This window comes from Choristoneura fumiferana, chromosome 30 (assembly GCF_025370935.1).
Source record: "Choristoneura fumiferana chromosome 30, NRCan_CFum_1, whole genome shotgun sequence".
NCBI lineage: Eukaryota > Metazoa > Arthropoda > Insecta > Lepidoptera > Tortricidae > Choristoneura > Choristoneura fumiferana.
In genome coordinates, this window is record NC_133501.1 from 9047289 (window position 1) to 9074905 (window position 27617).

The 27617-nt window shown below is 37.9% G+C and overlaps 3 protein-coding genes across 3 annotated transcripts in view; all 3 read left to right on the forward strand.

The window, feature by feature from the left end:
• LOC141444834 (uncharacterized) overlaps positions 1-16548 on the forward strand; it is a 36986-nt gene extending 20438 nt beyond the window's left edge. Inside the window, 11 exon segments of the mRNA XM_074110545.1 lie at positions 560-625; positions 3879-3921; positions 3924-4043; positions 5408-5593; positions 6603-6733; positions 7578-7641; positions 8007-8224; positions 8654-8883; positions 9898-9936; positions 13897-14047; positions 16411-16548. Of these exon segments, the coding sequence (XP_073966646.1) occupies positions 560-625; positions 3879-3921; positions 3924-4043; positions 5408-5593; positions 6603-6733; positions 7578-7641; positions 8007-8224; positions 8654-8883; positions 9898-9936; positions 13897-14047; positions 16411-16443 (1281 nt within the window). The 3' untranslated portion in view covers positions 16444-16548.
• LOC141444852 (uncharacterized) overlaps positions 1-27617 on the forward strand; it is a 121665-nt gene that overhangs the window by 37169 nt on the left and 56879 nt on the right. The gene's annotated exons all lie outside the window — the stretch shown is intronic.
• Positions 17006-26868, forward strand: LOC141444849 (copper chaperone for superoxide dismutase-like). Its single transcript, XM_074110568.1, has 7 exons — positions 17006-17135; positions 19301-19393; positions 20843-20954; positions 21408-21571; positions 23453-23602; positions 24568-24671; positions 26571-26868. Exons 1-7 carry the CDS (start codon positions 17121-17123, stop codon positions 26758-26760), a joined length of 828 nt encoding a protein of 275 aa, XP_073966669.1. The 5' UTR covers positions 17006-17120; the 3' UTR covers positions 26761-26868.

The following is a 27617-nucleotide window of genomic DNA, read 5'->3' on the forward strand; positions in this document are numbered from 1 at the left end:
TACTCGTAATATTTTATTATTATTATTATATTTAGTCTAGAAGTCCCACTGCTGGACAAAGGCATTCCCTATTGACATTAAATTATTTTATTTAAGTTTAAATTTTAGTACCTAGTAACTAAAAATTATACCGTTTGGCAGTTTATTTAATTCAAACAAATTTTGATAAAAACGGTACAATAAATACTTCCACTACACATATTAAACAAAATATTTAGTTGGTGAAATTGAGTAAATCGTTTTTCTTTCATTTTTTCTAGTGAGTTGACTTTTCTGTGAACGTAAAGCAATAATAAGATAAACGCCCGAGTGCTGGTCACTGCCCTAGTAGTTGCCATCCCTAATTATATGTCATGGCAATAGAGGTGACAGCGGGATATCATCTACTGGGTATTAGCCTGTCAAACACTGGGGCATTTACTTTATAACTTAAATTCCACACAATAAGAGTTATTAGTGAGTGGAGCAAGAGAGGAGAGGCCTTTGCCCAGCAGTGGGACACAAAAATAGGCTAAAAAAAAAAAGAGTTATTAAAGTGTATGGTTTTTTTTCTTTTCAGTCACCTTATAAAGTGAAAATAGTGAAACAGCCAAAACCAAAAGTAGCGCCTGACTATAAACCGAAGGTAACAGCCTGAAACCAATACGGATATTATAATTATGTTATGGAGATTGTTAAGAAAAATAAAATATGTGCTAATTCAAATATTGGAATGAATCCTTTTTGAGACCTTGCCCTTTTTACAATATTTTTTTTTCATTTTTTTTCTCGTCTAAATTATTATCGCTCTCCAACTGCAGTGGGTTCTTAAAGATTTATGAACGATTGAAGCGGATCTTACCGAGTTGTATTTAGATGTATCTACAAATCGTTCCTTGACAAAAGCAATGAGGGCTAAAAGACAGCCAAAATATCGTTAGATGGCGTTAGTATCGTGAGGTTTTTTGACGTTACGGTCTGGCTTCCCATTATATTATTATTTAGATACAAGACTTTTAAAAGGTATCTTCTTTTTTATAGATAGGTATAACAACATTTGATATAATTGTAACAATGTTTTAAATGATGTATGTTACCTCCTGGGTCCTCGCGTACTTTATAAAGTACAAATTGTTCATTGAATAAACAATTCTAAGAATTTTGAAATAATATCCAAAATAACAAAGCAGGTCAACCACGTCTAGGTCTTAAGTACTAAGTTTGTTAAACTCATCGTCTTATGTTACAATTATATTTACCTATAATGACCATTGTTTGATAACAATATAAGTAGAGATATATATTTATAGTAAATTCATTCAGTCCTAATTTCTTGGCCTAAGAGGCCTTAAAGATTCTTCTTCAAAGCCTTATTTTTCTTGAGTTGCTTACTGCAGTTGTGGAAACATTCAGAATCTGCGAGTTGAGTATTTGGCGACGCCATCTTAACGACGTAAGGCCCAACGTCCTAAACTTAGGACATACGTCAAACATCACTAATTTACATTAGGTAAGTTTCAGATTATAATGATCATAATTTGACGTGGGCCTCACGTGGTTAATAGGCACTAAGTATACTCTATTTGTTCTAACATGATTCAAATGCCACATGATGATTATGTAACTTTGTGAGGCGGTAACGAATTTTTTATTTATTCCAACAGCGATGTACTTAATGCTTGAAGAAATTAAATCACATTAAAACTGCTGATTGTTCGATTATTTTAACTCAAATTCGCTAACAAATTTACTGCGTAGGCACTGTGTTATAGTAACTTACTTTCTTTAATGAACACCTTTACAATATTGTTTCAATAGGCCGCAATCGCTAGAGGTCAGGGTTATCGGTAAAAATAAAAGTGGTAAAATAAATTTATTTATATTTAGGAACACAACACACGATACAACAATATGATAGGAAACAAAATAAATAAAAACTTCATAAATACCTATACTTACCTATTTTTTTTTTGTAAAATAAATAAGTTTTTATTAATTTGCAAGATTGGTCGTCCGAGTCGGAAAGTGACACTCCGAATATTGAACATATTATAATTTTAAACTCAAATAAGGCTTTCAGTTCGATAGTGTAACGTTTAAACCAACAAATAATGCTGTTGCCACTGATAGTTTCCGTAACGGTAGGAGGGACTATAGTTACGTCAGTTTGGCATCTGTAATTTGAATCATGTTAGAAATAATAGAATATTATATTGTAGGTACCAGACGGCTAGGTACCTACACACCTACTGATAATACTTTATTGTATTTAACTAGGCCCAATAGCGCTTCAACGATGTATCTTTGTGAACGGGTCTATATTAATTTAATAATAATAATAACATACTTTTGATTTTTTTCTTTTTATTTCGTTTTTTTTTAGTATTTTTTTTACTTTTATTTTTAATGTGCATAACTAAACACTCATAATGTGCACAATGTAAATTGTCATAAAGATGAGTTGGCATACATTTAATAAGCATAACTTACTTTGAATAGTATTAAAAAGTATTAATTACATCTGAAAGTAAACTGCTTTGTAAACATGATAAACTGTACCTATCGGGCTGACAACTGTACCACACCACTACAAACAGTAGGTACTCGTAAACATACAACAGTTGAAACGCCTTTGAGCCTTTTCTAATGAGAAGCTATGTATAAAGTATGGCCCTGTATTTTTTAAATACATAGCCGTTACTGAATTGAATCATCCTTTGTTTCCATGATTTTGCGTCTGTTTTTTCACCGCACCTCGCTTGCATCTGCATTTTTTGCATTTTCGTCATTTTTACCTTTTAGATTAAGAAATTTTAATAATTAATCATTTGTGAAGGTAAGCAGGTACGTATAGGTACATTTCTAAAATTACTTAGGTATTTTGTGGTTCTTTAATATTTATCCCATAAATGGCCGTCAAGCCAAGCAAGAATTAAGATAAAAGACTAAGAAGCGTTTTGCCAACGAAAGAACTGAATATAGGCCTAGGTAGCATGCTTAGTGGTTTTGTTGCTCTGATGATGAACTCTGGTTGAGTTCGAAACGCATAGTGCGGTGGTGTTGATAGATATGTGTTCTTACACACATTTGTTGGCTTTGATGCATAGACGTAGACGTCGACACCGATATAGTCGACGGGTGGGTTATAGTTAGTTCATTTGATATAAAGACCTTCGCAAAGTAACGCCTGATTCATTAAATTAATCTTAAACTTGAACAGTCAAATTACTTGCACAATGCAGATATATTTAAAGCTCATGATTAGATTAGATTAGATTAGATTTATTTATTACCTAATGAAAAAATACATTATAAATACATGTCAGGTAATTATAAGAAATTCACAAAAGGATCGTCAAATTGTATACAAAATAATAATAATAGTAATAGGTATATGATAGCGGTAAATTAAAAAACATTGTCAGCCAAAATAAAAATAGAATTAAATTTAAAAATAATAATAATAATAATCCTGGGTAAAACATGGTCAAAAAGTTAAAATTAGGTACAATGTCAAGACGATAAAATTAAATATAAAATAAAAATAAAATAAAAATTAGTCCACAACAACAGGACAAAATATGTCAATACTTAATTAAAACAATAAAAAATTACAGTCACAGAATGTGGAAATGTCAAATTACAATTAAATACACTGAAAAAGAAAAATAACAATTAAAATATAAACAAATAGGTACTTAATGGTACAGACAAAATAATCATCAGTCAATTATTTAAATTTCATTTCACTGTAGGTACTCATTTACTGAGTACAGTGATTTGACTTGGCTAGTTGCTCATGCGATGCATCCGATGCATCGTATCGTGGCGTTAGTGTCGCTTCACTATCTATCATATCATCAACATAAACCAACCATTTCACCCCATGACTACGCCAGGACTTCAACACTGGGCCATTACCCTGGGAAGAGAGGGCGCTGAACGAGCCCCAGCGCCCCCTGTCGAGCCTGAGGAGCCTATCCTGGTGCCAGAAGAAGAACCAGAGTTTCTGGAAGCCATTGATAACTTGCCTGAAAGCGAGGTTCCCGATTTGGAAGAGACTGGTGAGGGACCATTTTTAATACACTCTTGCTTGCATTAATTACAGATCTTGCATTACAGATCTATTGATTTTTATTGATCTATTGATTTTATTGATAGTTTTCCATTAAATTTTTTCAGATAAGTTCGTAGGCATTATCTTGCTTCCCCATTACTTTCAGTAAGCTAGATGAGAAAGCAAGAGAAATTATCATTCATGTATCGCATTGTTTGTCAATTGTGTTTGTTTACTTATTTTGTACAATAGAGTTTACATACATACATAAATAAGAACTTTTTCGAAAAAATACGATGACAAAACATTATTCACGACCTCTGTAATTGTATTATTTATTGTTATACTGGGTGTGGCCTGTAATACGAACAAATAATTAAAACATAGATCGTACTCGTCAAACTGAACTAGGTACATTAGTTCAGCGACTTTTAAAAATAATGGAGTCTTTAGATTTTCCTTTTTTCATGCAAATTAAATACTGCTATCAATGTACGCCATCCTAGAACACAACACGTCGCCTGTCACGCTACAAACATCAACCATTTTGCTTTACATTCCTTCTTCGAATAAACTTTAAAGTGTTATAATAATTAAAAAAACTAATTATTTTTAATAGTCGCTGAACTAATGTTGTTCATTATGACGTGTATGGTCTATGCTTTAATTATTTGCCTATACGAGTATTACAGGCCACACCCGGTATGTAACTCTAAGTTGTAACTCTACCTAAGCTACTTTATGTTAAGTACGGAATCTTTGAATTTAATTAATCCTCTTTATTGTGTAAGCCGTGGTGGCCGAGATTTGACATATGGCCTCTCAAGCAGAGGATCGTGGGTTCAAACCCCGGCTCGCACCTCTGAGTTTTTCGAAATTCATGTGCGGAATTACATTTGAAATTTACCACGAGCTTTACGGTGAAGGAAATTGAGGAATGCACAAGCCTGCGAAGCAATTCAATGGTGTGTGTGAAGTTCCCAATCCGCACTGGGCCCGCGTGGGAACTACTGCCCAAGCCCTTTCATTCTGAGGGGAGGCCTGTGCCCTGCAGTGGGACGTATATAGGCTGGGATGATGATTGTTTAGGTATTGACACGAAACTTTGGCAATAGCTTTATGTGTCCTAAACAGTTCTAATTACGTAGTCCGTGAATTATAGATTAGAGGAAAATATTGGACATGCATTTTTTATTATGAGATGAAGGCAAACGAGGAAACGGGTCATCTAATGGTAAATGATCATCCATCTCTGCCCATGACTACCTACCAATTACTCAAGGAGAGTCATTGGTCCCTTGCCGTCCATACGAAAAAGAGTACGATTTGGACTATATTTTATTTGTAACCATTTACAACTTTTTCTTTCAGGCATCCCTCTTCCGCCTGAAAAGCCAGCAGAAGAGCCCCAACCAGAGCCTGAGCCAGAAGAAATTGAAGAACAAATCGAAGAGTTGGACTTAGAAGCAGTTGTAGAAGAGACCAACAATATAGTTGTGGAGATGGAAGAGAATCGGATAGCGGAGCAACTGATGAGGAACGTGGAGGGCATGGTTGGTCAGTATCATTAGGTACCTAATGTACGAGTAATTGCATGGTTTGTTTGTTTGTTTATACTCTTTATTGTACAAAAAGGAAAAAGGAAAAAGTTTCAGAAAAAAAATAAAGCATGGTCCTGACATTGTTGGATGGTCGTACAAGTTTATAAGGTTTGAATAATTTATTGAATCAGGTGTTAATTTGCGGAGGTCCATTTGCAATTAACTGAAACAAAGTAACTGTTTCAGTGCTTATGATTTGAGAGGTTGGTTATATCATTCCCTCAAAATCTTTTGCTACTGGGAAATAATGATTTTAAGGCTACTAGCATATCATGGTTACGTGAGATCGGTGCTGCGATACGGATTACTATTATGGGGAAACTCAACGGACGTAAACAGAGCATTTATTAGCCAAAAAAAATGCATAAGAGCGTTTTGTGGTCTACCCCAATATGAATCGTGTAGACCACTATTCAAAAAATTTAAACTGTTACCTCTGCCTTGCATGTATATTTTCGAAGTAGTGGTATTTGTGAAAAAACATCCAGAATTATTTAAGAAGGCTAAAGATGCTGGACGCACAAACAAATGGCAAGGTAACAGACTTGTTTATGACACATTACCAACTACGGCAATAAATAGATTAAACTGTTACTGCATGTGTGTCAAAATGTATAATGCTGCCCCTAAAGAGATTACAGAACTCCCATTAAACCAATTCAGAACGAAAATGTACAAATGGCTGCATGACAAATTGTTCTACTCAGTGAGTGAATTGTTTTTAATTTAAATTAATGTAAAGTCATAGATATAAGTTTTTAATGTTGCATGCTAAAACTACTTAGTTTGCTAAGTAATGATGTTTCAATTTTCAAAATGTAACACCTTACTGTACCATTTTTTACGCAAATTAAGATGATTATGATTATGATTAAGGAAATGGCATAACCAGCCAGCGTGCGACGAAGTGGTGAAAACTATTGTGATTTCGAGTAATGTCCGTCAAAAACCTCTGGTTGCTACAGATCCTAATGCACCGTTAGAGCAGCAGCTGGCCCAGATGCGGGCCCAGCTGGCGGCGCTCGCGCAGCTCCCCGGCGTCATCCAGCAGACCCTGGAGCTGGTGACGCGTCAGCTCTGCCAGATCACGCAGCAGGTGAGTGAAGATTTATACAACCCGAGAGCGTAAGGCTCCGTTTCCACCAGAGATGTACGAGGAATGTTTTTTTCATGAAAAAATAGAAACGCTTCGTTTACATGTCTTCGCACAGCATATCTCTGGTGGAAACAGCTGAGAGGAGCGAAGTAAGGTAAGTAAATGATGCGTTTCTATTGGTTAATGAAAAACACATAGGGATTTGCACGAACGTCTAAGGGACCTATTAGATTTTGAAGATTAAATAGAATCGAAAATACAAACTGAGACATGGATGCACATTAAAACCAGAAAAAGAGACCGGTGCGGGAATCGAACCCAGGTCCTCAGCATTCCGTGCTGCGTGCCATACCCCTACAGTACCACTGGACAGGAGTACAGACACGAATTTCTCTTATGCACACATATCTCAGGTTGTTTATTTCTACTGTTTCTACTACGCTTCTTAAGCAGCAGCACTAGCGACATCTATATAGCGATATCTATGTTTGTATTTTCGATATGGTTTTACGGGATGACCGTAAAAGTAACAAATTTGGAGTTGAAATAAAATAATTGTGTCTTAATTAATAAGGAATTACGAACGAGAGTCTATTAGAAGCCCGAAGTCGAAGAGGAGACTTTAATGAGTCGATGTTCGTAATTCTAGTACCGCCCGGCGACATACAATGTTTTTCATCACATTTGCGAGTAAAATTTTATATTTGTAAAAGAAAAACTAATATTCTTTCAAAAATTGCCAATACCGCTGACTGCGCTCTTGGCATATATATACTCAACTTGGCTGGATTAGTTATCCGGGATAGACATCTCTGTTTTTTTCTAATGACAAATTTTCTTACAGGACTGTCAACAAACTACCCGCAAAACTGAAGCTGTGGAGATGGAGGCTAATGAAGTCATTAAAGGTAGGTAGTAGGGTCGAAATAATCATAACGATTTTCATGAATAAATTCAGAGACATAGACAGCATTCAGAAATTTACCACAAGTTTGCAAAAAACCTCTGTTCCAAAAATTCAACGAGGTATATTTTTTTTAAATAATGTAGGTACAAAATGACTTTCATCAAGTATTTAACACAACGGCATTTTTACAGTAGGATACTTAGATTATATATTTACTATATAATTTAGGTAGGATAGCTAAGCTTTTTGAAGTAGTGTATTGTACATTTTACTAACACAACATGAGAACATGGGTTAATTATTCCTTAATCAAAGGTTTGAATTGAACTGTCTTCTAACAAAACATTAATTATGTTATGTCTATAGAATCAAACGAAAACGCAGAGACAATAATCGAAGAAGTTACAGAAGAAAGAGAAGAAGCGACTCAAAATGGAGAAGTTATTGAAAACGGAGTAGAGAACGGCGAAGAACAGAAACAGCAAGAGAAGATATGTAGCGTGAGTGCTGAAGAAATTGAGAAGATGAAAAGAGAAGAGGAAGAGATCCTGGGGGAGCAGAGAAGAATCGAGAAGCAGAAGAAGGTACCTATAGGACTCTTATTTATTACTTACCTAATACCTAACCAGCTAAAACTATATAGTCTAAAGTTTCACATCATCAACCAAAATTGTTTCAATTATTAATTTAAAATAAAAGTGAGCTACTACTTATGAGAAATTATCCATTGCAGGGCTGTCACAAAAAAAATAACAGACCTAACCTAACCGAGTCTGTTTTGTCGTGACGTGGACTATCTAATACGCTCTCTTGGAAAGAATTTATTAATTTTATGACAAACAAAGTTATAAGTACCTAATAATGTCATGCATACATATTTCAATTATAAAAAATCATAATTACTATGGTATTCACAATAATGTTTTCCAAATCTATTAAGCGACTTCATATGATGACAATAATGCTATGCGAAATAAGGCATCCTAGATTTTTACTAACCGAACCTTGAACAGGAATTAATGGCAGAACTCCAGCTCGACCAAGAGTCCCGTCAACTTAAGCAGCGCCCAACCCCTCGCGTGGGCAAGCCCAAGCCAGTCTTCGGACCCTTGACTCCCGCTGAGAGGCCACTCGTCCTACCAGGTGGCCGCAAATGGAGGAAACCCAAGGACGCCTACAACGAACAGTTTATTGCTGAAACGTTGACGGCCCAAGCTGAACTTATACAGGGGAAGGCGATGGGGTACAGTTTTTAGGTTTTTTTTTATTTAGAAACAGCTAGAAGCTAGAGGTTTTTAGTTAGTTTACGTGTTATTTCGTTAAGGAGCGGCCACACCGCTGCTTAAAAAACGGTGACCACAGATATAGATTACACTAGATAACGCAAGCACCTCAATCTGTATGAAAACCAACCGTGTCACTTTTTTATATCTACTGTGACGTCTCAAGAGCGACTTTACGTAAAGTGGAGAGCATGCAATAAAAAGTAAAACCGACTCCAAAAAAATGAAAAATAACAAAACAAAACAAAATCCTTGAAAATATTTTACTAGCACTAGGTACCTAATAGCTCGAAGTTGGTGCCTCAGCACGAGCCAGCAGGAATGGAACAATAGGCGTCTACCTCACCTACATTACATAGTATGGGTTTCAATCCATCCTGCTGGGTCGTGATCGCCATAGGTGTGCCTATAAAATTTCAAACTCAAACTCACAACATTTATTGACAAGAAAAACACACTACATCACAACAAAAACACAGTAAAAACATAAAGAGAAGAAGAGAGGAAAATAAGAGATATTGAGATATTGAAATTTGAGGTTTGCCCTCGATTTCCCTAGGATCCCATCATCAGATCTTGACTTGGTGACAATGGGAACACCTCAGAAGAGTACCCTTTCGAATATAAAAATAATTTTGAAAATCGGTCCACAATTGACTGAGTAATCGGCGAACATACAAAAAAAAGGTGCGCTTACGATGCGTCACTGCGATTCCGTACGTCACCGTTTTTAAGCAGCGTGACCGCTCCTTTAAGCTTTATTGCACCGACCAATAAAAAGGGCTTTCGTATTTTTGTAATACTTAATACTTTGTTTTCAAAACATTTAAGATTAGCAATTCGCTGTTCAACTTAAAAAAAAAACATTAAAATGTCAAACACCATCTCTAGTTTAGAATAGAAAAAATGCATGATACCTAATTTAACATTTTGAATTGTATTAATTTTATATTCATTTTGTTTCATTTTTATAGGAAAACATACGAAAGCGTTCATCTTCCATACGATGAGAGGTTGGTCATATTCATTAATTTATTGCGGCTTCGGGCTTCGCGGCAATCATGCTTCGTTTACTTTAACAGTATTTTATGCAACTGTATCGTAATACGGGTCCTTAAAAACACGGGTGTGGGTTTCATAATAGGGTCACATGAGTGTTTTAAGGCCTAATGACGTACAATTGCATACAATATTTTATCTATATCCATATATTAAATCCTCCATCATGTGTTCAAGAACCACTGAGAATAACCTGCTGCTGCACGTGGTCGCGGCGACCCCCCCCCTCCCCGTGCTGTAATGATGTATGAAATCTCATTACGATACAGCCGTGTTCATAATAGAATCCAATGTCGTAATGCTGGTCATTACCTATGGTTTTTGAACGCATAATTGAGGATTTACTATACGGGTGTAGATAAACTCCTTTTATTCTTCTACTTGTGCTTTATGGCTGTTGGCAAAAAGAATCAACTGGTTGGCACCAAGAAAAAAATGTGTTTTGTTTCCATCTCGCTCGTTTATTTATATTCCGGGCGAAATAGAAATGCGAAGCCTCCGCGCATGCGCGAAGCTCATGTACAGTCGCGAGAGTAAGTTTTCGTTAGTATTATTTTTATTTTTGTAAATAATAAATTTAGTTTACGGTGTAAAAAGTTGTTTGGTTTAATATTGTTGTTTTGTGTTTATTTGACTTAAGATTTGTACGATTCTTAGCCTAAGCGTGTCTAAGCAAAAATACTTTTTAATGTAATAATCAGGTAGGTACCTACCTAATTCCAATTCGAAACTAAAGGCACATAATATGAAAGCTTAAATTTTATCCGAAATTGAGCTTATTGAGGGGAGTAAAAGTGGGGGAAGGGAGTAAAAGGGGGAGGAAATTGAATGTATTCTAATAAAAACGCAAACGTATTTTTGATTTCATTTTACCGATGGAAGCCGACGACAAGTATAATTTACATACATCTTATTTATCAATATATTTTTTATCAATTAGATTAGATTGTTCTTTTAACCATAGTATTTTAAAGCCGTATATTTTTTAAAAATTATCGATGTCTTAACATAGTTGCATTGCTTTTTCATTTTCAGCTTCATGGCTTTGCATACTTTGTGTACATAAATTCTGTCTTTATTTTGTAATGGAGCTGAAATTAAAGGAGTTTTTTAAATGAAACTTTGATTTAAAAAAACTCGCATATTTGTATGAACAAAAGTAGCTTGTGCCTGCACAGTGTTGCTCAAGTGCGGAACTTATATAAAAAAATTCTCCAGTTAAAAAAAAAACTCGCTTGCGTGATATAAGGAAGCTCTGTGTACAACCTTAAGCCGCAGGTCCTTTGTGCCGATGCTTCAGTCAGTTAATAAAAAATCAAATAGGTCTCTGTTTTAATTCCAGCTTCAATTTTAATTGTTTTGTATCATATTTGGCTAAGTAACAGTTCTTAGTGATGATGTTAATTTCCATGTTTTGTGTAATTGCACTAAAAACCTCATCAAATTAAAGAAAAATATTTGATTTGAAAAAATAATGATTCTTCGCTGTTGATCCGATGTGAGGCGGTGGTTCCAAGCCGGGGGGGGTAATTACGTCAAAGGGGTAAAACCGTGTTTGGTGAAAGTTAACGAATGGGATGATATCAGATATACCTATTATTATAAATTACCAGTGAGAAACACCTTTGGCCTCATCGGCACTTACCATCAGGTGAGATAGCGATCAATCACGGTCAGTTTTTTATGTAAAAAAAATTGGATTTTCTAGAGTAAATTCATGGTGACTTGGTCTTGGCCGTCGTTTTACTGTAAAAAATCCTTGTAAAAATATTAGTTCGGAGTTACCCCACCACTGGCTGATTACGGATACATTTTTTTGACATGCTTTTGAATCTTTTTTTTTTCAAATATGTTTTTCATTTATGTGTATGAGTTTGTGTGTTTAAGTGTTGGTTTTGCGTTTGTTGCATGTGTCGCGGCAGATCGAGAACTGGAACCAGATTTGGCCTTGGGGTGACACCAAGCATTGTTGTAGGAGTAATAGGTATGTCGAATACTGAACACTGCGATAGAGTACTTACATCTACTTGATTGTATCTAGCCAATGTCAAACCAGCCGTCAAAACTCCTGTTTTGTAAATTTTTGCCTGTAGAAACTTGCTTTACTCGAGTTTGCCCACTATTCCTTCCTTCTTTCTGTATAAGGGTTGCCTGTAAGAGATCGCTCTTAAACGATAAGGCCGCCTATTGCTTACATTGTAATTTTCTCTCTGTTTACATGTTTTCTGTATCGCTTACTATTTCTGGTGTACAATAAGGAGTCATTGTAATGTACTGTATTGTTTGTCTGCTGGTTGACATTGATTACCTATCGTAGGTAATTTTATAGTATGTTTTTAAAGTTACCGCATAATATATATAATAGAAAAAAATATTCTGATATCATTAGACACAGTGTATAAGTTTGCTATGTTGCTATCTACCTAGTTCTAGAATAAATTTGGTTCCAGGGAATCTAACTGCCACTTAGTGGACTTCCACTTGCTTCGTGCTAACTTGGTTTTGCCGTTTGAAAGTATTGCTGATGTGAGTTGACTAACTACTAAGGTTTTTGAAAAAAATATATAAGGCAGGACATACCCACAAGGGGTTGAATCTCGTCCGGTGTATCAGACAAGAATTTATCGTTTAAAAAATTGATTTAATTCAGGAAACGTACTAGTGATAAAAAATAGCTAATTTATATTTATCATGCCATAGAAGTGCTTATTTATTGTACTACAATAGAGGTATAAGTAAATAAAACCGCCTTTTCCTTCATGGCATACAATTTTTGTCTTGAAATGCTTAATATGACGACGATTTCGTCTGTAAAAATGTATTCGTCCATTTTTAACGTTCGGTATGTAATATGTACCTAAAGGATACAAAGGATATTTTTTACAAATTAATTTAATATTAGCAAATTGCATTGTAGTTTTGTTTACAAACTTGCATGATTTTTGTAGTGTTTTTTATAATATTATTTTAGGATTGTCTGGCCGGTAAAACTCATTCAATAACCTCATAGCAAAGGTTTAGGTCACACGATTTTCAATTATCTAGGTACATCTAGTTCTAGTTATAAAGAAACAATATTCACTCATCTTATGCCACTTGCACGCTAACTGAATAATTTAAGAAACACATTGACTTGGCTAACCTATATAATTAAATGACATATTTCTATTCTTATTGTTAACCTGAGTCACCTGAGGAACCTGAGTCACTTACCAGGGTGAAACCTTTGTGTTACTTCCGTCATGTTGACATTTCATACGTCTGCCAAAGAAATAGCAAAATTGATTATGAAAAGGTTCCACCCTGACACGCTCGATTGTAGGTACCATCAGCCAAATAAGTGGTCTATCAATTTTTAAACAAGTTCCTATCAAATGAATATGTCGCTAAAGTCGAACTTTCAAGTTGACTGACACGACTATTGGCATTATTGTTTTATGACGTGCAAACGATTATCAACTTTAGGGTGGTAGACCATATATTTGGCTGATGGTACAATGTACAACCACCTTTTTTGCGATCAGAAAATACTTTAGGGATCATATCCACTAAAAAAAAAAAAAATATACGCGTTGATTTGAGAACCTCCTCCGTTTTTTTTGTCTGCTAATAACCTAACCAACAAAAATTCGGAAAACCCCCGACTTTGTCACTTCAAAGATCAATATCTCAAAAACGGCTGAACCGATTTTAATGAAACATGTCTAAGAACCATCGCTAAATCGGTCCACCCGCTTAAGAGCTACGCTGCCACAGATAGACTTAGCGATCAAACTTATAACACCCCTCTTTTTGGGGTTAAAAACACATCAGCGTTATGGACTCTGCCGTTATGGGAGCGCCATGGAACCGCATACATTTAACCACGACGCTCCCCGACTGTAAAACCACCTAACCTTACTTATCAAATGCAGGGTAAACTTCATGAAATACGAAAAGCCGCCAGTCTCGCTGGATCACCTGCAGAACTCTGATGTGTACAAGCTGATCCACAACATGGAGTCTGCGCCTGCGCGTCGCGTGGACATGCTCACGCCAGTCGTCGCGGAAGCTGACTATCGGGAGGTACGGTAACTAGACTTTAAGGTTCATAGACTACGAGGTTGATAGATTATAAGATTGATAGACAATGAGGTTGATAGTCTACGAAGCTATGTATATGTAGTTTTGTATGTATAGCTGGACATCTGTAATAACACAAAGGCTACTGTTTTTTCCGATATTCCCACGGGATCAGGAAAAAACCTCAGGTTTTCAACCGCTAGTATCAGACGCATATCAAAGTTCAATATCTCAAAAACGGCTGAACTGATTTTGACAATACATATTTTTTTTATTTTTATTCAATTGGATGGCAAACGAGCAAGTGGGTCTCCTGATGATAAGAGATCACCACCGCCCATAGACACCTGCAACACCACGGGGATTGCAGATGCGTTGCCAACCTAGAGGACTAAGATGGGATACCTCAAGTGTCAGTAATTTCACCGGCTGTCTTACTCTCCACGCCGAAACACAACAGTGCAAGCACTGCTGTTTCACGGTAGGATAAGAACCATCTAAGAACCATCGCTAAAAAACCTGCTCTGAAATTAAAAAAAAAACGCATTCAAATCGGTCCACCCGTTTAGGAGCTACGGTGCCACAGACAGACACACATAGCGGTCAAACTTATAACACCCCCATCTCTCTTTTTGCGTTGGGAGTAAAAATGTGGCTTTGGAAATTCCTGCTGCTGCCAGTGCTGATGGTTTACGCATGCAAAGTAAACACTATAGTAGACTATAAAATTGATAAATGGTTCATTCTAAGCATTGCTTTACACTCCACACTCCATACAAATAATTTACGCCCTTGCTATCGAATACTGTCACTGTAAGCTCATGGTAGTGGTACTGATAGCCAAGTGGTTGGAGAACCTGACTAAGTATAAAGCTGGAGGTTCCGGGTTCGATTCCCAGCCGGGCAGATGTTTGTATGAATAATACGAATGTTTGTTCTCGGGTCTTGAATGTTTAATATGTATGTAAGTAGGTATATATTTATCTACTAGCTTTTGCCCGCGGCTTCGCCCGCGTGGAATTTGGTTACCGCGAGCTGTTGCTGATCCGGGAACAGCAGGGCTACTACGGAACTCGAAACTCGAAGTTCGTATCGTACCGTCCCTCTCGCTCTCGTATTAAACAGTATAAGTGTCAGAGGGACCGCACGACACGAACTTTGAGTTTCGAGTTTCGTAGTAGCCCTGCTGTGCATTTTTCCGGGTTAAACAGTAGCCTATGTCACTTTCAGACCCATGAACTATCTCTATGCCAAATAACACGTCGATCCGTCGCTCCGTTTCGACGTGAAAGAGGGACAAACATACAAATATACAAACACACACACTTTCGCATTTATAATATTAGTATGGATTGCTGACAAGAGACAAAAGGACACCAAGGCGGTTCTGCACCAAGATCCGCAGACTTCTCGTGTCGGGCCTGTGGGCGAACATGTCGCTCTCGCATCGGTCTAGTCAGCAGGGCTACTCCGAAACTCGAAACTCGAAGTTCGTGTCGTGCGGTCCCTCTGACACTTATACTATTTAATACGAGAGCGAGAGGGACCGCACGACACGAACTTCGAGTTTCGAGTTTCGGAGTAGCCTTGCAGCCACCAAAGACGTTGTGCACAGGCAACACGCCAAAATTCGTCTGGAACAGACGCGTAGGCCTGATGATGATGATGGATATAAGTATATGTACCTACTACCTACCCATAGTAAAAGTTTTCCTTAGTTTGGGACTAGGTCAATTGGTGTCAATTATTGTCCCATGATATTTATATATATTTTATAAATATATCACTAAATTACAACCTTGCCACTCTCTCTTGTCATTTTTTATACTTACAGTTGTTTATACTTACATAAATTACGAAGTACCTAGGTTATTAAGGTTCAGTTCTAGTTCGTTGAATGCTTTAGTGATCATTCAATGAGGGCTATCGCGAATGAATTCGCCGCTAGAGGCGCTAGTGTAGCGTGAGGTCTCCGAAATGTCAAATCTCATAGTTTTTGGGTGAGCTACGCGGGTTTATTTACAATAAGATTTTTTTTGTGAATATTTTGCATAACCTGAAATTAATTATGGCAATTATGCATTACGGGGCAATGAATGTCTGTGTTTTGAGACAGTTTTGTCTTTCGGAAACTTTTGTCCTCCCTTTTTTTCCGAACAAAACGGGACTAAGCAACACTGTGGTTGCTGGATATTTTTATGGTACGGTTTTAAAGTGTTTTAAATATGATTTTAATCTAAACTTTGTTTTAACGCCCGTAATAACAGGCTCTGAAAGCCACACTTAAAAACCTCACGCAACAGTGCGCCATCTAGTGAGACAAAAAACGATAGCCCTCATTCTAAAAATAACGTTTTTTTTTACAGAAATGCCGGTCTATGACTCCGAGTGTGATGTAAATTGAATGCAAGATTATTTTTCTGTCTTTGTTATTGTTCTTTGTATTTTGTATAAACAACCTTCGTTTTGTGTAGACCTGGTTCACTTTGTTATTCTTCCTTGTGTCATGGATTTTTAAATAAATACACTGTTCAAATATAATTTGTTTTTATTTCATTTTTTAACTATGTAATATGTCTTGTAAGCAAAATTGAGAAGACGGACGATAAAGGTATTACCAAACTCCACTTATCATAATTTAAAAAAATATCACAATTATTTCCTTTATAATATGTAGTTTTATTGCCGACTGTACCTATTCCTACTAAATTGTTTCAGGCACATTAAAATATGCTTTATTTAATTTTTAATCAACAATGTATAACACAGTTTGAAATTATTTTAACAATTATTTAAATCATAAGAATTTCTACGTGCCTTTAAGTTTATTCTTAAATTTAAATTAAAATATCGTTCATCTAGTTTGTTACAATCTAGTGTTTTTATATATAGCTTAAATATCTTTTGATTTGACAGCACTGACAGCTGATTCATGATTTGACATTATCAAGGTCACACGTCAAGTTGCAGACCCCATGTCGGTTTGTTTGTTATTATTCTAGAAAATACATAAAACCCAACAATTGCGCAATTCAAATTTGTAAAACGAGTGTTGTTTGGCATATTTGGGGCCAAAATGTTCTCTACCAAGGTAAGCGAAGTGCCCTAACTGTGTATTTGATGAAATAAGCGCTTGTTTTTCGGTATTAGTTCTTATCATAATTTAAGTACAAGTGCTTGTACTTTTTTCATTCTAATGAAGGTCGTAGGGAGTATTAATTGCTTATAATGAACTACTGTTCACGATAAGCATTAATATGGTAAGAAAGTAAGAAAGAAAGAAGAACATTTAGTTAGTAGTAGAACGCTAGATAGGATGAAATCTTATTGGTTTGAGAATATTTTAGTTTCTTTCCTATTTACCGTAACTAAAACTATTTGAAAGCTCACAATATCAAACCACTCCTGTACATTGATACAAATAATCGCAAATTTCAAATAACGACGCATTAAAAATAATTTTAATAGTTTTTAAAACTCACTTAACATGTCCTACGATCGATTTCATTTCAGTTCAATTTCGATACTTCCGTGTGACTTAAGAATTGAATGAATTCAAATTAAAATTCTTTATAGACAAAATCGCGCAGTACAGGCTAGTTCATCATATTTTCCTCAATTCTTAATAATATAGGTTTATCTTCATTAATAGAGGTCATTGGATTTTCCAATTTATGACTACACTGTTCATAAAGGAAAATTAGTTATTGTTGCATTTGCTACAACAAGTTCCTCATTGTGTTATTTCTTAAATATGGATTCCAACTTAAAGGTAGTTAAAAATATTGCAAATATAAAAACTATACACATACACGCACCACAAGCACAATACAAGCATCACGCCTGTATTCCCAAATGGGGTAGGCAGAGGACACGAAAAATTACCGCTTCGGAGCCACTTTTAGCAATTTTACAATAGTGACAGGTTGCTAGCCTGTCGCCTATGGCAGGCTTTCTCAAACTTATGGCTCCACGTACCCCTGTTAAAGTTTCTTGACGATAGCGAACCCCCCCCCCACCCCCAAAAGAAAATAATAAAATTGACTAAAAATAAAAAATACAAAAAGACTCAACCAATCTTAATCATCTTGCTAGCCTTGCTGCCTGGTGGTTTTTGGAGTCACGTAAACCTTGTTGCGAACCCCCTACCGTTGAATTACCCCACTTTGAGTAACCCTGGCCTACGGTATACCTTAAGCCTATATCCTTTGTCGCCTCTTACAACATCCACGGAAGAAATGGAGAGGTGTAATTCTAATCCAACACCACACGGGTAAAAACTATACTGTGTTTTTATTGATTTCTGCTAATCTAGAAAAAAATATTCATCCTGTCCTACTCAGCATAATGCTGTCAGCGGCCATTTCACTTTTGTGGGGGCACACAAAATCGTATATTTTTATTTTTGTATTTGTTTTTTGTTTTATTTGGTTTTACTGTTTATTGTTTTTTGTTTTGATTTTGTTGTATTTGTGTGAAATAATTTGAATAAATGTCTTCTTTCTTTCTTTCTACTATTATTATGAATGCGAAAGTTTGTGTGTATGTTTGCACTCCTTCAAGCTAAAACTTAAACAGCTGGATGGATTTGGATGAAATTTGGTATGTAAATTAGTTGGACATCTGCAATAACACATAGGCTACTTTTTATCCTGATATTCCCCCAATATTGAGATAAAATCTCAACCGCTAAGTTTAGTCATGAAATTTGGCAGGAACATTGTATATGCAACATTAATGAAATCCACAGTGTAATTTTAGGGAATTCCCATGGGATTTTATTAAAATCCCAGAAGTACAATTTAAGGGCCAGTACAGACATACGCATACCAACTGCAACGTAACTACCAACTGCCCATACATTTCAATTGCAGTTGTGCGGACTGCAATCAAATTGCAACCCAAAATTTATGGACAGTCGGTAGTTGCGGGTATGTTGCAATTGGAATGCAGTCTGTCTGTACTGGCCCTAACTGTCAGTACTAATGGTTTACAAATCAACGCTCGCAAAAACAGCTCCTGGCGACATACCTGCGCAGTGAGCGAAATACGGGCCAAATTGGCGGCGGAGCAGTGGGGGACGCGGGAGGGGGCGTGGAGCGCGCGCGGCCGTCACGCCATTGGCTTGTTAGTTGACAGATGCGCAAACGTATCCCCTCCACTAGCCACCCAGAGCTCTTTTTACGTGCGTTGACTTGTACGAATGTGAAGTCATAGGTAGTCTAGTAAATAATAAACAGTTTTGATGTTTAACAGTTAGAAGTCTTAGTGAACCTTGGTGAGACCCCCGACCAGAAGATATTGGAGAAGACGATAAATGAATTGAAATCACAGGATGGTGTAAAACAGGTAGGATGTTTTTCATACTTTAAACTACATTATAAGAACTTTAGTTTTAAGTGCTCTTTGTTTAGCATGGGAGCAATTTAAAAAAAAACCGGCTAAGTGCGAGTCGGACTTGCACACGAAGGGTTCCGTACCATTGCACCAAAATACCATGCAAAAAAAGCAAAAAAACAAGTTTGTTGTATGGTAGTCCCCTTAAATATTAAAATTATTTTAATTTTATTATTTATTTCTCAAAATGATTATGCAACTGAATATTCTGTGAATATTTCAAGCGGCTACCTGTTGCCGTTATTAATGTCGAGCAAAAAAGGCAAAAAACCACGCTTGTTGTATGGGAGCCCCCTTAAATATTTCTTTTATTCTGTTGTTAGTATTTGTTGTTATAGCGACCACAGTAATAAATAATCTGTGAAAATTTCAAGTGTCTAACTATTACGGGTCAAGAGATAGAGCCCTGTGACAGACGGACTGACAGACAGACAGACAGCGGAGTCTCAGTAATAGGATTCCGTTGGCACTCTTCGGATACGGAGCCCTTAAAAAACTATTAATTGGCTCATTTTGCTGGCCCTTTTCCTCAAAACTACACTTGTGCTAAGCTGGGTCGCGTTGCTAGTAAATTTTTGAGAAGGATAAACCTTCCAACAATCCTATTAATATTATAAATACGAAACTTTGTAAGTCTGTTTGATGGCTTGTTTGATTATCACGTCTAAACCACTGATCACTGAACCCATTTAGATGAAATTTAGTTTTTTTTTTTTTTGTTCTTTCTGCAATGTGGCAATCTGTGAACTCAACACAATAAGCCACTTCTTTGTCTTTTCATGTCTCTGTCATCAACTGAGAAATACTCCACTGAGCATCCTTCAAGTGCTGTCATTTATTTATTTTTTGTCATGTGTTTTATTTGTCCCTTTTAATAAGTGTAGCCCATAAGTATGTCAAAATTGTATTTTATGAAAGATAAATAAAGATTATTATTATTATTATTATTATTATTATTTATTGAACCTGCTTGGTAAAGCAGGGACGCTGTGCTTCTTCAGTCTGTTGTAGTGCACGCTTCCTGTGCCTTTCAGTTTTGTTGCCAATTGATTTATGTGATTTGATAATCTGGCCTGGTACGATTTGCTATATTTTACAATTTCCTGCTTGATTGTGCTGATATTTAAGTCAAGTGTATTAGCTTGTTGCTTATGAAATTTAGTGTACCGATGGTTTGAGTCCCGAGAAAAGACATTCATTAGATGTCATCCCGGAAAATTTCGAAATTGCGAAATAATAACGATAGTCGAATTCCACGAAACCGAGCCGCGGGAAACAGCTAGTGTAAAAATAAAACTTATTTATTATATTTTTAGATTTCCTGGAGCAACCAACCGTATACTGATCAAACAAAAAACACAAGCAAATAATACAAATAATTTGACTATGCTATTTTTGCAGGCTGAATTCAAGAATGGTGCATTTGTGGTGGACACTGTGCTGCCGAGCTCCGTGGTCCTGGACATGGTCTCCAGAAGTTCAGGAAAAAGAGCTGTTCTGCAAGGATTTGGAGGTAACTTGCTTTGTTATGATACCTGGCTGCCTGAGGACCTAAATTTGGCGTGGACAAGATAAACGGCTGAACCGATTTTGATAAAACATGTCTAAGAACCATTGCTAGAAAACCTGCTTTCACATAAACCGCATTCAAATCGGTCCACCCGTTTAAGAGCTACGGTGCCACAGACGGACACACATAGCGGTCAAAAATATACATTGGGGGTTAAAAATAGGTAGATTGTGTTTCATCCAATTTCAAAGTTTACAGTTTAGCAATTGTTTTACATGAATTTTGATTTTATATATACCTGCTGAGTTGTTGCATTTTTGTTAGTTTTCTCGTTTATTCCATAAAAATTAAAAATGCGCTCTGATAGAACTGTTCTTAATATAAAAGTTAATGTGTCTACTCCAATAATTATTCGTTATAGACTTTTATATTCTTTAAAAAAGTCTGCCCTTCTAGACACGCAGTCAGCAGTGGCCATGATATTCAGCCCCGACTCCAGCATCCTCGGCGTGATCCGTCTGCAGCAGCAGGGGGCGGCGCTGGCGGCCGACGGCAGCGTGGACGGCCTGCCGCCCGGCAAGCACGGGCTGCATCTCAGGGAGGCGGGGGATCTTAGCCAGGTAGGTGGTTAGATAGGTAGGGGGCTAGGCTAGGGAGGCGGGGCACCTTAGCCAGCTAAGGGGTTAGATAGGTAGGGGGCTAGGCTAGGGAGGCGGGGCACCTTAGCCAGCTAAGGGGTTAGATGGGTAGGGGGCTAAGCTAGGGAGGCGGGGGACCTTAGCCAGGTAGGTGGTTAGATAGGTAGGGGGCTAGGCTAGGGAGGCGGGGCACCTTAGCCAGCTAAGGGGTTAGATAGGTAGGGGGCTAGGCTAGGGAGGCGGGGCACCTTAGCCAGCTAAGGGTTAGATGGGTAGGGGCTAAGCTAGGGAGGCGGGGGACCTTAGCCAGGTAGGTGGTTAGATAGATAGGGGCTAGGCTAGGGAGGCGGGGCACCTTAGCCAGCTGAGAGGTTAGATAGGTAGGGGGCTAAGCTAGGGAGGCGGGGCAGGTATTGGGGGGGAGCTTAGGCAGGCAGATCTTAGCTAGGTAGCCAGATAGGGGGGAGAGGCTTAAGCAGGCAGGGGGCTTAGCCAGGTGGAATGGGTACCTTATTCAGACAGGGGGCACGCCAAGTTCTTAACTAGGTTGGAGGAGACCTTAGCTAGGTAGGGTTGACAATTGTGTTTTGTTTCTTTTCTTTTGTACAAATAAAGAGTTTACACATACACACACCCTATAAGAGATTGTTAAGCTCGTTATTTAAAGAACTCTAAGATTTAGAAATAGAAATAGAAATCATTTATTCGTGACAAAGTAGTGTAGCCAGATAGGAAGGGACCTTAGCCAAGTAGGAGAGGCTAGGGATCAAGGTCGAAAGGGCTTAGCCAGGCAGCGGGTCCTTAGCAAGGTTGGCGGAACATAGCATAGGGGGTTTGTAGCTCAGACTAGTACTGAAGGACGTAACGGAAATGAACCTAGAGAGTCAACGCGGCTACGGCTAGAGCCTTTCGGCGGTTTAAGACAATTAGGAATAACCACAATATTTTTTTTACTCAGTACAGTTAAAAAACCTCCTCAAAAATGGCTTAACCGATTTTGATGAAACAGCTAAGAAGAACCATTGCAAAGAAAAAATCGCGCGAAATGTCTGGGGATGGTCCTGGGTTAATAATAAACCAAAGAACGTTGACATTTTCTTTTGTTGTATGTAAGAGGGGGCTAACGAGCATGCGGGTCACCTGATGGCAAGCAATCACCGCCGCCCATAAACAACATAAACTTTGACAATTGTGTTTTGTTTCTTTTCTTTTGTACAAATAAAGAGTACATACATACATGGGTCGATCAAGTTTTCCCTGTACCGCGTTGCCATGGTTACGTCCCCTGGACAACTCTTTAAAACCATGAGTTTCTCCATGTTTTCTGTGGTTATAATTCATAGAGCGTACATTTTTGTCGTAGTTACAAGCTCATTATTTTATGAACAATCTCCTAAGCACATTAGAGAGAGAGAGAGAGAGAGAGAGAAACATTTATTTACACATTATTCAATACACATAAAAATACATTAGATGGAGATAAAAAAATAATATAACTCATAGAGCGTACATTTTTGTCGTAGTTACAAGCTCATTAATCTATGAACAATCTCCTAAGCACACTAGTAGCATATATCAAAGCAGTTTTTTTTTAAGAAACTCTGTCACTGTTGTCTCTTGGACAACGGAACGGAATAACAAACAAGAAAAAGTTGATCGACCCACATACATACATTACATACATACATACACGCTTTGAGAGATTGATAAGCTCGTTATTTAAAGAACTCTAAGATTTAGAAATAGAAATAGAAGTCATTTATTCGTGACAAAGTAGTGTAGCATAACAAAAAGATATTAAAAAGTTGTATGTCAATTTGGGATGTTGGGCTTTACGAGGTTAATTGGAGCCGTTGTTTTTAGGGTTGCGCAGGGCTAGGGGGCCACTACAACCCCGCGGGGGCCCCGCACGGCGCCCCCGACTCGGAACACCGCCACGCAGGCGACCTAGGCAACATAGAGGCCGATGAGAGGGGAAGAGCGACGTTCAGGATCGTTGGACATGGAGTTACCGTAAGTAGAGATAAAAAAACGGCCAAGAGCGTGTCGGACACGTCCAAGCCCCTATTACACCGGCGTGACAGTGAGGTATTCTCAACTCTTGATTTTGCCATACCCTGCAGGGCTGCTACGAAATTTGAAAATCGAAGTTCATATTGTACCATATCTAAAATACAAACTGAATAGATACACAGAAAAACCAGAAAAAAAGACCAGCGCTGGGAATTGAACCCAGGTCCTCAGCATTCCGTGCTGCGTGCCATACCCCTACACCACCACTGGACAGGAGTACAGACACGAATTTCTCCTATGCACCACATAATCTCAGCTTGTTTGTTTATTTTTTAGTCACTTCAGCAGCGACACTAGCGACATCTTAATTTAATTTGATTTCTTAATAGCGACATCTCTTGTCCGGGTGAGCGGTTAGTTCCAATGGGGTGTTGAAAGTTTCTCGATGAGGGCTACAACATAGATGTCGCTCTGGTGTCGCTGCTTAAGTGACTAAAAAGAATTAAACAAGCTGAGATTATGTGGTGCATAGGAGAAATTCGTGTCTGTATTCCTGTCCAGTGGTGGTGTAGGGCAGGGTTACTCAAAGTGGGGTACGCGAACCACTAGGGGTTCACTATTCGACGGTAGGGGGTTCGCGACAAGGTTTACGTGACTCCAAAAACCACCAGGCAGCAAGGCTAGCAAGATGATTAAGATTGGTTTTTGGAGTCTTTTTGTATTTTTTATTTTTAGTTTCTCCAACAGTCAATTTTATTACTTTCTTTTGGGGGGGGGGGGGGGGGTTCGCTATCGTCTAGGAACTTTAACAGGGGTACGTGGAGCCATAAGTTTGAGAAACCCTGGTGTAGGGGTATGGCACAGCTTTGCTTACTTTGGGACAGTCTATTGGTGACATTGGTGTCAAGTGTCCCATGATATTTATTTATCCACAAATGTTTGTACTAACCGCACTCCGTCGTCAGATAGCGGAGATAATCGGGCGGTCCATCGCCATCACGGAGAGGGCTGATGACCTGGGGCGGGGCTCTTCGCCGGCGTCCAAGATAGACGGAGACAGCGGCCCACCGTACGTATTGCTTTTTCTATACGCGTATGCAACGCGTTACTTCTGATTTCCGTTAACACGAAAGGTGCCCCCAGATGCAGTCGCTCGTCGCTCGTTTGCAGCGACAAATCTGGTCACGTGACCCCGTTTTGAAGGTAATTTTGATCCCGCGCGAAAAAAGTAGCGTCAAGTCGCCGCGTCGAGCAGCAGCGACAAGGTGGCTGCTTGCAGGAATGGTCTTGGTCTTGGAAGCTGATTTCTTAATCTCACTTAGTAGCAGTCGTGGCAGTGGTACATCATCCCAGCCTATATACGTCCCCACTGCTGGGCACAGGCCTCCTCTCAGAACAAGAGGGCTTGGGCCATAGTTCCCACGCGGGCCCAGTGCGGATTGGGAACTTCACACGCACCATTGAATTGCTTCGCAGGTTTGTGCAGGTTTCCTCACGATGTTTTCCTTCACCGCATAGCTCGTGGTAAATTTCAAGTGTAATTCCGCACATGAATTTCGAAAACTCAGAGGTGCGAGCCGGGGTTTGAACCCACGACCCTCTGTTTGAGAGGCGATAGGTCAAACCACTAGGCCACCATGGCGCGGGCAGTGGTACAAATGAAAGTAATTGGAGTGAATGAAAAAAAGTGTTTTCGCCGAAATTAAAGAGGTTTTTTTTCAACGATAAAGCTCAACATTTTCATGATTGTTTTTTTTTTGGAGTCTTTTTTGTATTTTTTATTTCAACTCCAAATTTGTTACTTTTACGGGTATCCCGTGAAACCATATCGAAAATACAAACTGAGACATGGATGCACAGAAAAAGAGACCAGCGCTGGGAATCGAACCCAGGTCCTCAGCAATCCGTGCTGCGTGCTATAACCCCTACACCACCGCTGGACAGGAATCTATACACGAATTTTTCCTATGCATACATATCTCAGGTTGCTTATTTCTACTACGCTACTTATGCAGCAGCACTAGCGACATCTATGTTCCGCTCTCATAGAGAGACGTCACACTCTTTCGGAACCAACCGCTCACCCAGACAAGAGATGCCCAACATTTTCAGCTTTATCGCTATATGTCACGTCACCAGATTTGACACTGGAACGAGCGTCGAGCGATTTCATGTTAAAACTGTCCCAAATCCTAACTTTTAGTGGATATGTAACCCGTAAAATGATACTTCTATTTTTTTTTATTTCTAATAAGTAACTCAGGAGACGTTACTATGGCAACAAGCTACACTATATACTGGCAAGAATTATAAAAACCTCGCCACGTTGCGGAAAACCAATAGAACTAATTTCTTGCACTGGTAACACTGAATTCAATTGTCAACTGTAAAAAAAACTTTAACGTTTGCGCGTGGTATTTTAAAGTGTTATTTTGTGTTTTTGGGCGTTCAAATGCAGAAAATTATCCATAGCCTTGGAAGGAAACTAATTCACAATGTATAAAAGTATTTGTTATAGAAAAAGTCTGAGGGATGAGAAAATATTCCTTTAAATAACATCACCGATACCGTTGTCAATATGACTGGTAGGTATCGTATAGTAAGTGTAAAGAATGTTGCAATATAAAACGTAGAAGTGCTGCCCTCGCGTCAGGTTTTTTATATTCCTGGTCAGCCTTTAAAAAGTTGATTGACATAGTATGGGGGGTCGATCAACTTTTCCTTATCACTATTTGCTATAGTTATGTACGGTCTCCTGTGTCACTCTTTAAACCGTAAGTATATAGGATTAAAATTTGCCAAACATGCATTTTTGTGGTAGTTTTAAGACCCTTCTATAATTGGTCATTTAATAAGCATGTTAGTATAATATGACACAACATTTCTTCTGTCAAACTGTACTACTTTTGTCCCCTCGCTGACGGGAAAAAGAAATATTTGATCCATCCATTTACTGTTGTTTCCACAGGATAGCTTGCGGCATCATAGCGCGTTCGGCGGGCGTCTTCGAGAACCCTAAACGCATATGCGCGTGCGACGGCGTCGTCGTGTGGGACGAGCGGGACAGGCCGCTGGCGGGAAAGGGACGGAGAGTGGACAGCTGCTGCAAGAAAGACGGGGACAAAAAAGGGGAGCAAAAGCCTTGTTGTAAAGTTTAATGGCGTATGTTTAACCCCCAGCGCAAAAAGGGTGCTCGACTTCGCGGGGGCACTCCCGTGCCCCCAAATTTATCGTGCTCTCTTATTTAGCTGCAGTACCATGCTCAGTTCAATATAAATTTCAAAGTATACTTGCATTGCAATCATACAAACATACATACAATAAATACTTGTAATATAGTGGTGAAAGAACTAAGTTCATTAGGTAAGATGTAAATAATTATGTATGTAAATATTTTGAGTTTGTTATTATTTATTAAAATAAAAAAATTGGGATTAATATGTTTCTGTGTGTCATTTAAAAACTCGGCGAGCACTCTTATTTATTTATTTAATTCAGAAACAAACAGTCGTTTACAAACATTCGTTTTTTAAACTGTGACATATAGTTTAGAGCTAGAGTTTCCTTTACATTTTAAATGGCAGAACGAAATTATTATTATTATTATTATTATCGAAGAATTCACAGCGAAGAAAAGCCGTATGCATGCCATGTATGTGGCTTCAGATTTCGTCAAAAAGGTACCCTGAATTCTCATGTAAGAGTTCATAGTGGAGAAAAACCGTACAACTGTACTTTATGTGCCTTCAAATTTAGAAGAAGCGATTTACTAAAACCGGCCAAAAGCGTGTCGGACACGCCCAAAATAGGGTTCCGTAGCCATTACGAAAATAATAAGTAATATTTTTCTAAGGATTTCGTATTTTATACGGAATCTTCCAAGTTTACTCGTAGGTATATTTTATACCTTAGGCTGCTATTTACTCTTAAACTACTAATAATTCTCAAGCAAACTTAGCCGTTATAGTTTTCCTTGAAAGTTTGATATATTGTATTGTATTCTAAAACTCCTTAT

Bases quoted from the DNA above. Each gene is read 5' to 3' on its own strand.
- LOC141444849 (XM_074110568.1), top strand. The intron at 19,394-20,842 runs GTAGGATGTTTT...CTATTTTTGCAG, and splicing joins CACAGGATGGTGTAAAACAG to GCTGAATTCAAGAATGGTGC. The intron at 21,572-23,452 runs GTAGGTGGTTAG...CGTTGTTTTTAG, and splicing joins AGGCGGGGGATCTTAGCCAG to GGTTGCGCAGGGCTAGGGGG.